The following is a 12,442-nucleotide window of genomic DNA, read 5'->3' as shown; positions in this document are numbered from 1 at the left end:
TAAAGAAGCAGTCATTATTTTAGGGATTACAACACACATACAAGTGAATTTATCAAAATACAGCACATTTCTTCTACTATATCCATAAAAATCAATCCTATGTAAATAGTACTGAAAATCAACTAAAATGAGTTAAAATTTACAAAGAGCTGTTAAAGGGTTTCAATCAAAGTACTAAAACTATACAGTACAACAACCAGTTAACATGTGAAAGAAGTGCAATATTTGAGTTCACATATTTTTTTAAAAAGTGCTGCCTAAATATTGACTAAATGAATAGAACTGAACCCAACAAAATTTTGCAAAAATTAATGTTGGTGTTTTAGCTAGTCTGTAAGTTATAATTAAATCAAGGTTGAAAAGAAAGCACAATACATTAAAAATTCCTGTAATATTTCTTTGAAATTAACAACATATAAACATAAGAATTGCTTTAATAAAAGATTTCAGACTAGCTTCAACTAAAACAGTTATTGGTCTTTTATGGCACGTTTTGCTGGTCCAAATAACCATGCATTAATTCTTACCATTGCATGTTACTCAAATTTTATTTGATTACATACAAGAAATTTAATGGTTTGGATAAACAAAATTAATAAAACTCTATCATTCAATAGTTGTTACAGTAAGTAGGAACAAAGGCAGTTGGCGGTAAAACAATTACAACTTAGAAACCCTTTAAAGACTCTGAAGTGTCGAGTAGTTCACATTTAATGTTACCTGTAAGAACAGCCCTTTCTTTGAACATCACGAAGATACTAGTAGGCCTCAAGACCTATCCTTCTGCTCTACAACTTTCCACAGCAATTCCCCATCACTGTGCCAATTTCACAAACTTGCTTTGGTTTCCTAGCTCCATGTTTCCTTTTACTTCACCAAGGCAATGCAAGGCCGAACAAAACTCAAAAGAGGTATTCCTGAACCTTCTTATATTTTGTCACAGGTAACATAATCATAAAACTGGCCAAAAATTTTAGTTTCATTTGCTGCTTAAAACAAAAAATTGTACATTAGATTAAATTGGAGTACTAAGTATAAAACAGATTGCAAAGTACCACCATTTGCCTGGAGGGGAAAAATAAAGAAAAAAAATCAGGAGATTTCCATAGTACAGAAAATTTATGAACATGCACTAGAGTTAAAAATTTCCTGTAACTAAAAAATTAAAAATTGAGTCACCAGTAGCAAATGTAAAGTCAGTGGCTATGATAAGAACAGATCTTGTAGAGTTCATAAAATGCAATTATTGTCTTTTACCTCTTTAAAAAGACATGGCATATTTTATTGCGTTATTCTATTAATAAAAACACATTAACAGACACTTATTGTCTACTTTGCTTGCAGATTTTTATAATAACTTTTAATCTGGCCTTGGAAAGTGAACCCACCAGCACCATCTTCACCTACTCATTCTTCAATTCAGTATACACATAGCAAAAACCCAACATTTCAAATCTCCTGCCCACATCAAAAAAAGTAGTTTCAGCAGAAAACCAGTTGAATAAAAACAAGGGCATAAAAGCTATGAGATAGATAGCTCTGCCATCTGTCTCTGGGCTATAATCAAGGCTAACTATTGCCTTGCATACAGTTCAGTCATGTGTATGAAATCCAAAAATAAAACTAAATTTATACAAAAACAACCTACATTTGTTTTTGTAGCTTTGATCGCTATGTTTAAAAACCTAACAAGTTTTATATGTTATGAATTCAACAGTCTCCTTTATATTCTGTACAGTGGTTCTTTCCCTCTAACCACAAGCTCAATTATTTCATTAATGTACAAATTTCAACATAATTGAATTCTTCTTTATATATAAAAATAGTCAAAATATTAATTTCCCTGCATGTATCTTCCAATAATTCTTGCTGTCCTTCCCCCCATTTCCCCACAGTGCTCATGAAGAAACTTCTCGCACAATAATGAGCTCTACTGCATTCTGGAACGTTTTTAGCAAGGACACTGCTTGTCCATGTTCAATATTGATAAAACTGTAGCCATTAGCCTAGAAGAAAAAAAAAACACCTTTAGGAAAAACTTTTCATAGTCACTTATTTACATTTATGCATGTACAATTCTGCCAGGTAATTCATAAATTTGACAGAAAAAGAGCCACTTTGGCAATTTAAAACATGTAGGCTAATAAGCCCTATTCCATAGGTAGGAAATACAATCTCTAAAGATGGACCCTGCAGTTCACACTTCGTCCAAGTTCTCAAGACAATACCGCCTAATCAATGTCAGAAAGCACTTCTCTAAGAAAGTGCCATACAGGTACTTCCTCTGTATGTCCATGCTGTGCATCCAGGTGGACCAAACTGCAGGGGTAACTGATCCTTTTCCCACTGTTTTGGAGTTATTTGATCTTTTATTATTAAAGTTAATACCTATGAAGGTTTTACTCTGCAGCAGACAGTTTGAAGTGCTTCACATGAATTAAATAGTTTGATTTTTAACAGTCAAAAATCTTCTCATTTTATTTAAGAGGAAACACAAGCACAGACAGGAACAGAAACCTCAATTACATAAATGAAACCATTTATCTCAAATGGTTCACAAAAATAAATGACTCTGAGAAAGTGTGTGGGTACAGAGGGAAGGAAAAAAGAAAGAATGCTAAAGGCAATGTGGTAACCAAATGATGCACACACAGGTTTTAATTATTTTACAAATTTTCACTGAGTTTCAAATTAAAATTATAATTTATTTTCCTAAAAATATGAAATGCTTCATGAATTTGTATGCCATCTTTTGCACAGAGGCCTGCTAATCTCCTCTGCGTCATCCCAATTTTAGTATATGCAGCATCTCAGAAAGCACTAAATTATGTCTTTTTTTTAAGAATTTATTAATGTTGATTTTTACATCATTTTAAATGACAAGTTTAACATACAAGTGTTCAAGGAGGGAATCTCTATTTACAATCACTGGGACTTAGTATTTAGAACTCAATCACAATTAGGCTAAGGGTTTGTATGTCATAGAAACGTAGATTTATGAAATAAAACATTATGTCTATAGAGTCATAGGTTTTTATGTCTATATAGTTATGTTTATATTTCCATTACCATGTTCATAGCTTTGGGTATGTAGTTATTGAGTCCTCGCTCTTGTACTCTTTGGATTTAATAGCCACATATTAAGGATACCATGCGCCTTTTGTTCCTTAGGTCTTGACTTGTCTCACTCAACATGATTCGCTCTAGATTCATCCACTTCCCTGCGAATGCTATTATTTTATAAATTATGTCTTTTAAAAAGAGTTGGATTGGGATTGAAGCTCAAGTTTTCTGGCTCCACAGTTATTTCAGCTACTGAATGCTCTTTAATATTTTCATCTTTTTTTAATTTGAAAGTTTATCTCATTGTCATCCGAACCAACAACAATGAAGGTGGGATCGAGAAAGAGAGGCATTTGTGTCTAAGGCTTGTCTTTCTTTTCTTTTTTAATTGAAAAATTTTATTAACACTGATTTTTACACCATATTTCAAATGTCATGTTTAACAAGTATTCAAGAAGGGAATCTCTATATGAAATCACTGGCACATGGATTTTTTTAGAGCATAATTAAAATTAAGCTGAGAGTTTCTATGTCATAGATACATGTAGATCTATATACCATTATATCTATAGTGTATATATCCCATCATAAATTTTTAGTTATATTTATAACTTCAAGAGTGTGTCAATAACCTCAGGTACCCAAATACTGAGTCATTGTTCTTGTACAGTTTGGATCTAATAGCCACGTATCAATGAGACCATGCATGAAGCTTGTCTTTCTATAACACATGTTTAGGTATAATGAGTTGTTGAAGGAATAAAGAAAGGGAGGGGACATGGGAAAGCAAAAATGTTTCTTAGATATTCTTTTCCATTTTGACATGATAGCCTGCCTCCAAGAAGTAGTACTTTGGTTTGTTTGTTTTACCAGCCCTGGGGGCTTGAACTCAGGGCCTGAGTACTGTCCTTGGGCTTTTTCCTCAAGGTTAACACTCTACTACTCTAGCCACAACACCACTTCCGGCTTTTCTGCACCACTTCCAGCTTTTCTATGTATGTGGTACTGAGGAATCTAACCCAGGTCTTCATGCATGTTAGGCAAGCACTCTACCACTAGGCCAAACTCCCAGCCCCAGTACTTTGATTTCTAATTCAGTAAAAATAAACATTTTGGAACTGAAAAACAAAATGCTGCATGAGATAGAAGTATGCTTTACAAGGTTTAATATGGAAATATTTTAAGCTACAAAAATATTAGGAAGAGATGAAAATGAAAAAAGAAATATAAATTTCACATTACCTGAATAATTTTATCACCTGGTTGCAGTAATTTTGATGCTGGCCCCTCAGGCTGTACTCTTGTTACAAATATACCCTTTAGTAACAACAAAAACAAGATAATTTAATATAACAAGACTAGCCATGAGTAATCCTCAAACCATGTTAAGCTGTCTCTCTGACATCTTTGAGTACTACTGAGACAACCCAAAGTAATTTTTACCTATAACAATTTTGACTTTAGGGAGTTCTGATAAAGTGATGAAATTACTTTTGTGTGTGCGCGTGTGCATGTACATACATGCCCACACAAGTATGCATGTGAATGAGAATACTGGGAGTTGATCTTGGCCTGGGTACTGTCTCTTAGCTTTTGAAAAGTTAAGGCTGGCAACCCTTGCCACTCAAGCCACAGCTCCACTTCTGGTGTTTTAGGGACTAACTGGAGGTAAGAGTCTTACAGACTTTCCTGCCAAGGCTGTCTCTGAATCATGATCCTAGATCTCAGCCTCCTGAATAACTAGGATTATAGCCATGAGCCACTGACATCCAGCTGAAATCACTTGATATATAGAGAAGCAGTGAGAAAATTAAACTTAAAATCATGAATATTTAAACCTTTCTTTTTCTAAAAAATTAATATTAACTGACCAAGTTTCAAAAGAAGTAAAGAAGGCAACACAAATTAATAGCTATATAGATTTACATAAACATCAACTCAATTTTTCTCTTAAATGTAAGGGCTGAAATAAACTTTTTAATAGTTCTAGGATATATAAATAAAACTTACATCATCCTCGGGTTTGAATGGGTTTCCTCTACCCCCAACACCTCCTGATATGCTAAATCCAAGTTCTGGATCTTTTTCTATTCTTACACGAATCTGATTTAATATGAAAATAAAGGAAACTTTTACTATTTCAGAAATATTTACAACAAAATCCTTATTTAAATACTGATGAGGATCAATTAAGTTCAAGGAAATGGATATGTAAGGATTCACAGATGAAGTGGAACTACAATACAGAACATTATGTTAATGAGTTAGTGAGTTAAAGGCAGAGTGGGATTATAAAGCATAGCTCCTAATTCCATTGCTTATTCTATGAGACTAGTCCATCAACAATGTCTATCTACTCTACTTTACTTTTTAGACAACATGAATTTCATGACCTGGTACATACAGACAGAAAATGTATTTTATTATCAGTTTCCATTTGTGGAACCTCTAAATTACACAGTATTTTTTTTTCTCCTGGCTTTGTAAGATAGCTTAAAAAAATCCATTAATATTTTTTATAGTGACTCTTCACTTCCTAACTCTATTTATATGCTTCAAAGTAGTTGGGATTTTTAAAAAAGCTGATCAGTTGGTAATTTAACTTTGCTGTAAAAGAAGATGCAAAAATTTCTTTTTCTTTGAGACAAGCTCTTGTTTAAGTGTGGAACTCTTGGAATAGCCCAAAACTGGCCCTTGCTTCAGCCATCTGAATGCTGAAAATACAGACATGAGCCACTTTTCTCAGTTTTAAAAATTAAATTTTTATTACAAAATCTTTTACCAGAGATTCAACTACAATAAAGGAACTGATTTCTAAGCAGGTTTCTAATATTATTGATAGTTTTATTAATAAGCTAATAAGATATAAAATGATATATAACAAGATACATAAGCCCATATACATTTTTAAAATTAAATACTGAGTAATTTAGAAACTACAGTGAAATTTCAAAATCTCAGAAGACTATACAGCATTTCAGTTTAATGGTGTATTATTTATATTCCTAAGAAAGGCTAACTACTTGTTACATCAAGTAGTTCTGGAAAAATAATTGTCTTAAGAGTTAAAATTAATAACCGTGAGGCTGGAGGTAAGGCTCAGGTGGTAAAGTGCCAAAAAATGACCAAAGCAACAGTTATCAAGTTTGAGTTCCAGTCTTGAACAAAAAAAGTAAGAATAATGACCCAAATATTAAGTCCTATGTCATATGATCATAAAGCCAAGTTAAAAACTACAATTTAACACTTTATAAATATAATAGAAAACTCAAATTTTAAACAAAGATGTACTTCAAAGCTATGTTAAAATTCTACATGAATTTGTTACTAATAACCTGTAAAGACACAAGAAAAGCTTTGTCTGATATTTCAAACAGTCTTGATTATTCTTACCTCTTGCTTTGCCAGTTCATGGCCTTGTCTAGGAGAACAATGGGGCTGTGCATATGGAGGCTGGTGGGCCACTTTCAGCATCAAATAATCAATTAGTTGTTCTCTAGAGGGATGCCTTGCCACAGATGCCTGAGGGGGATGATGGATTTGACTATAATTTGCCTGAGCCCTGAGAGGCTGGCCCATCTGTCCATTACTCAAAGGCATCTAAGAAAAACATGAAGTATCTTAAAATGACCGATAATAAAGTATTATTACAAATACTTGGGTTTTCTTGGGGGAGTATTACAAAAATCACTGGAGTTTTACATTCTACAGAAACATGCCTCTTACTAGTTTCCTCTATTTTTAAACCTTAAAGGAAAAAGATGACTTAATTCTTGTTTGAGAGATGGCTAGTTCACTAGTTCATTCTTTTAAGCTCATCTATATACATTTTAGAAATCTTATATTCACTCTTTAAACAAAAAAGCATATTTATATTTTAAATTATATAAAACATAAGTATCCTTCTTACAACCACCAAATGTTAAATGGCAAATAGGATGCCAGAACTGTGTTCATTAAGTAAGCCTCCCAGAAGGGTATGCTTTCTCCTTCTAAATCTAGACACATATATGCAAAAGGAGTAATGTTTTTCCTCAGGAAATAAACTAATCTTGTGGTGCAAATTTTTCTTAATCTGAATATATTTTTCACACTTACTTCTTCCTTCTCAGAATTAATTCAATCCAGGTATCTGTGTTGTAGAAACTGGTTTATTCTTTACATGTGTGAAAATGCACATGTCAACAATTTTTAAACTCTGTAAATATTAATTTCCATAGAATATCAACCATAAAACCTAAGGCTGCTACTCTAATTTTTCACAAGATGCACAAAATTGTGAGACTACTACTTTAACAACTATCTTTAATACCTTTCAATTTTTATACATAGAATCTGAATTTAAACTTAAATGCATCAAATAACTTGTTAATGTGAGGGAATTGGCTGAAAAAATAAGATGTTATATTTGTGTTTGCATATAAGAAGATTTTGTAGCCAAGCATGGCAGCCTGCGTATCTCAGCTACTTGGGAGACAGAGGTAGGATTTTGGTCTGAGGCCAAACTCAGGCAAAAGACAAAGAAAGGCTTTACTTGAAAAACAAACTAAAGCAATAAAGAATCTGTAGATGTGGCTCAAATCCTACCAAGGGGATGGGAAGAGAGATTTTTTTTTTTTTTGCATAGCAAAGCAAGTAAATGCTTAAAGCTATTCATTCATTTAAAGCATCCTTGTTGATCATTAACATACAGGTAACGAGGCAGCTCAGTGACATTTCCCTAAAGTTACTCCAAAGTAGAAACACTATGAGAACAGTTTGACAAAATTTCAGAATTGCTCTTTTTAATGTGAACCTGTATGTATCTCCCTGAAAGATGAAGAAAAGTGAGGTGCTAAATTATCCCTACAATTTTTGAAAATAAAGCAAAGAATGATGGTTGTTGCTATTATTACTTGGTAACCGGACTTAAAGTAACTGATATGCCAAGAGTAATTAACTAGTTGCTTTAAGTAACCAAGTTGCTTTATTGTATATATACAGGCATGTATATACCCTTGGCTTTTTTCTTCATTTATATTGTTTAATCAGTATCTTTCACCTGAGAAAAATCTAGACAATAATTACTAGTGACCACTACGTGTGTGTGTGTGTGTGTGTGTGTGTGTTAGCTGCACTAACGGACCTAACCCAGTACCTCTCACATGCTAGACAAACATGCTACCACTAAGTTACATCTCCAGAATACTGTTTTATAAGAAATTTATAAAGACACTAATTTTTCTCTAACCCAGGATGGGCTTGAACTCTTGATCCTCCTTCCTCAGTCTCCTTCATGCTAGATTAGAGGCATGTACCAGCCTGCCTGGCCTACCCTATTCTTTTTTCTTGTCTGACGTGGGACTTGAACTCTGGGCCTGGGTGCTGTCCATGAGCTCTTCAGCTCAAGGCGACCATCCTATCCCTTGAGACACACACTACTTCCCCTAGCCTATTCTTGACCTTCCCTGACACTTGCATGTTTAGTCTTGCCTAGGCTAGTGTTAAATATATACATGGGATGCATATGTTTAATAAGCTATGATTAGCCAATGCCTTGAAATTTTAAAAAAGAAAAACTCAGTAATCTAAACCACAAAATGTACATAAGGAAACTTCATGACAATGCTTGATTAAAAGGGAATGCCTGCTCTCAAGAGCAGTATAAAAGTTTTATGCAATAAAGTCCTTCATAGGTATACCTAGCTACATTAGTGGATTGTAATTAGTTAAAAAAGTGAGAAAGAATAGCTGAGCAAGATCTCTACAGGTTACAATCTATCTAATATTGGCCACAAGCCATCTTTATATGAGTGCTACTTCTTTCCTTCTTTTTTGTTTTTGCAAAAAGTTCAAGAATAAAACCATTACCTATTCTGCTACAAAGACTCCCAAGGGTGATTTATAACTATATTCAAAGATTTTTTTTTCTCTTTTTATCAGTAAAAAACTCAAGGCCCCATCCCTGAGCTCTTTTGCTCAAGGCTAACACTCCACCACTTAGAGCTACAGTCCCACTTCCTGTTTTTAGGCCGTTGGAGGTAAGAATTTCAGACTTTTCTACTTGGGTGGCTTTGAACGGTGACCCTCAGATCTTAGCTTTCTAATACCTGGGATTACAGGCAAGAGGCACCAGTACTCAGCTCAAAGAATTTTTCAATGTTTCAGTAATAGTAAGAGATGCTAGAATGAAGAATTTAAGACTAATTTGTCATCAACTCTCTATTCAAATAGGTTTACTGTCAAGAATTCAAAAAAGAAAAACAGGAGCAAAAAAACAACAGTCCTTGTCTGAAATAGTAAGTAATGGCTACTATAGAAATCCAAAGGCAAAAGGGAAATGGCTCTCCAGTATGGAGAAATCATGTAATACACTGAGAAGCAACAAGGTCAAATACTATTTTTTTTTTTTTTTTTTTGCTAGTCCTGAGCTTGGGCTCAGGGCCTGAGCACTGTCCCTGGATTTTTCTCAAGGCTAGGGCTCTACCACTTGAGCCACAGCACCACTTCTGGCTTTTTGCTATGTATGTGGTACCGAGGAATAGAACCCGGGTCTTCGTGCATGCTAGGCAAGCACTCTACCACTAGGCCAAACTCCCGGCCCCCAAATTCTATTTTTTACTTCTGATTTTTTTGGTAACGGTCCTAGGTCTTAAAACTCAAGGCCTGAGTGCTCTTCCCAGAGCTTTTTTGTTCAAGGCTCTACCACTTGAGCCACAGTTTTACTTCTGGCTTTTTGGTGATTAACCGGAGGTAACAGTTTCAGGGACTTTCCTGACTAGGTTGGCTTCAAACCGTGATCAGATTTCAGCTTCCTAGATTACAGGTATAAGCAACTGGCACCCAGCTCTGAATTCTTTAATATTTGCTAAGCACCTACTTTCATCAAGCTGTCTGGAAGAACATCTCTGTGACTAAGTGCAGCTGATGAGTAGTTCTGCTGTCCTGAAATGAACATATCATCTTGGCAAGGATCTCCTGGACTGGATGGTTGAGGATGCTTCAATGTATAGGAAATAAAAAGTAAAAAAATAATAATACTCTTTATGATGTGAAACCAAAATGACAATGATGCCTGAAACATGATTAGGAAAAAATATTGCTAGGCAGTATAAAAAAGCAGATCCAAATCAGACAGTATAATCATCACGGCTTTCTAAGCTTTAACTCCTAAGCTAGAAATCTATGGCTTAACCTATGTCCCTAGATTTTTATTAAGATAGGTTCTTGGGTTTTTGCTGGACCCCAGCCCAAATCATCATCCTCCTATTTACAACTGCTACATAGCTAGGATTATAGGCATGAACCACCACAATCTTCCAGATCTCCATCTCCCTAACAGCTGGAATTTAGAAGCATGAGCCTCTGGTCCTAATATTCTTAATATTCACAAGCACTAATATATTCCCACTGAACACTAATGTTGCCTTTTTAACAGCATAGAACCATATAGAATTAAAAAATTATAGCAATAGCACTATCAATAAACTTATCATTTTATAAAATCTGGTGTATCTAAATTGTATCACATTAACATTAGTTTAGTGATGTGGAGAAATGCTTTAAAATGAATTAGTTCATATTTTCATTTGCCAAATAATATCTGTCTACTAAAATTTACCGTACCAAATGCTTTAAAAAGGAAGAAAAATGAGACCCAATATATCATCTCTAAATCTTTCTTTTGACAACTCTACTGGAAAATACATGATCTGTATTTTTCACTGTCAATTCTAATACACATACATAGTTTAGAAAACAGAACAGATTGTATTTTTATAAAGAAATGTAAATTCAGCATATTGAAAATCTGAATTCCACGTAACTATGACATACTATAGAAAATGTAAGAATTTAGAATTTAATATTTAAAAACTTGTATTTGCATTAGATCTACCACAAGTAGTAGCTACGTCAATCCATGGTTTAGCAATTTTGGATATGATCTGATCTAATTTCATGTTTTCAGAATATACATCATTTTCCTTCTCTCTTCTTGCAATATGCTTTGAGTATATTTAACAACTTAGGCTAAAGCTTAAATTTGAACTCAAGGCTGAATGTGTAACTATGCTTACCAACATTTTCTTTTTCTTTCTTTTAAAAAAATTTTATTGTCACAGTTTACCAACATTTAAAAAAGCAAACATATTATGAATGAAAATGTACAACTTTACAGACTTAAGATTCTGGATTTAAGAAAACTAAGCACAAATATTACTGTAAAAGGATTTGGAAAGAACACCTGTTCCAGACAACCCTTAGAGGCAATGATTACCCAGAGTTAATAAAAGTGACTAGTCTTTACTCCCTGGACTTTGCTGGAATGAAGTTTGAACAGCTATCACCCTTTTATCCCTCCTTTAAAATGACAAGTTTTAGACTAGAACGTATAATACAGAAGCTGTGATAAGTGAAAAGCCCAAGTAGGCTATTTCTTACATGAGCAGGTTAGTTCAAATGAGCAATAGGAAAAGAGAAGACAGGTTTAAAGGTAGGCCAAAAAAATAAGAGAATAAGTGATGGATTGCACATCTACAGACAAAATTGTTAATTTTTTTGTCCCCATGTTTATTTAAGAGGAATGATTTTTTAAAAATATTCCTACAAAATGTATAAATTTTAGTTTCAGTTTTGTGATAGTAATTACATGGTACATTTTATAAAAATAAGTAATTTAATTCTCTGAATAACCACACCATCAAGAAAAGTGTTTAAGTTTGCTAAATAGGCAATAATACCCGCTACTATTAGTACTGCCAAATACTATCCAAGGACCTCATAAACAAATATCTCGATTTAGCCAGGTGTCAGTGGCTCATGGCTGTAATCCTCACTGCTTGGGGGGGATGAGATCTGAGGATTTCAATTTAAAACCAGTCCAGCATGGAAGTCCAATTATCTTATCTCCAATTAACTGCAAGAAAGAAAAAGAAAAACCACCAGCAGAACTAGAGCCCACGTGTTAGAGTATTAACCTTGAGCAAAAAGTTCAAGGTCATTATCCAGGCCCTAATATTTTGCTATTTGTAAAGAAATGGAAAGACTTGGAACAAAATATGTCAAGTGAAGTAAATCAGGCCCAGAGAGACAAAGGATGCATGTATCCTCTTCTATGTGGAAGTGAGATTTTCACTTACAAACTCGTAAGTAAATATGTTGGGTGGTATGCAAGCGTATACATATGTTTTGATTGGAATATGGTATATTCAAGGGAGGTCTCAAATAATTTAAATCCTGAGAAAGACAAAATAAAAGTTCAGCAAAATAAACACAAAGAAGCAGATTCTTGAAAGGGGTCAGGTAGGGTCAAGAGAAAGGGGCAGACTAATGAAGAAGAGAAACTGGGAAAATGCAACCAGAATCCAACACAGCTTACAAAATTAAGAGTGAGAAATAA

At 34.0% G+C, this 12,442-nt stretch overlaps 1 protein-coding gene and 1 non-coding gene across 7 annotated transcripts in view; both read right to left on the bottom strand.

The window, feature by feature from the left end:
• Positions 1-12,442, bottom strand: part of Erbin (erbb2 interacting protein) — a 100,230-nt gene continuing 87,788 nt past the window's right edge. For 2 of the 6 annotated variants that reach the window (XM_090331751.1, XM_090331753.1), the window contains 5 exons: positions 9,923-10,042; positions 6,457-6,663; positions 5,074-5,166; positions 4,306-4,380; positions 1-2,006 (listed from right to left, as the gene is read on the bottom strand). In XM_090331751.1, coding sequence (XP_090187877.1) covers positions 1,899-2,006; positions 4,306-4,380; positions 5,074-5,166; positions 6,457-6,663; positions 9,923-10,042 — 603 coding nt within the window. In that variant the 3' untranslated portion in view covers positions 1-1,898. The remainder of the gene's footprint in view (positions 2,007-4,305; positions 4,381-5,073; positions 5,167-6,456; positions 6,664-9,922; positions 10,043-12,442) is intronic. The other 4 variants (XM_090331752.1, XM_090331754.1, XM_090331756.1 and 1 more) reach the window with 4 other exon arrangements.
• LOC150064334 (U6 spliceosomal RNA) lies at positions 2,715-2,819 on the bottom strand. Its single transcript, XR_016535368.1, has one exon. It is a non-coding gene; the product is annotated as a U6 spliceosomal RNA (small nuclear RNA).

Source organism: Megascapheus bottae, chromosome 4, assembly GCF_031878675.1.
Source record: "Megascapheus bottae isolate mThoBot1 chromosome 4, mThoBot2.hap1, whole genome shotgun sequence".
In the NCBI taxonomy this organism is placed as follows: Eukaryota; Metazoa; Chordata; class Mammalia; order Rodentia; family Geomyidae; genus Megascapheus; species Megascapheus bottae.
Note: the sequence above shows the minus strand (reverse complement) of the source record. Positions and strands in the feature narration are given on the sequence as shown.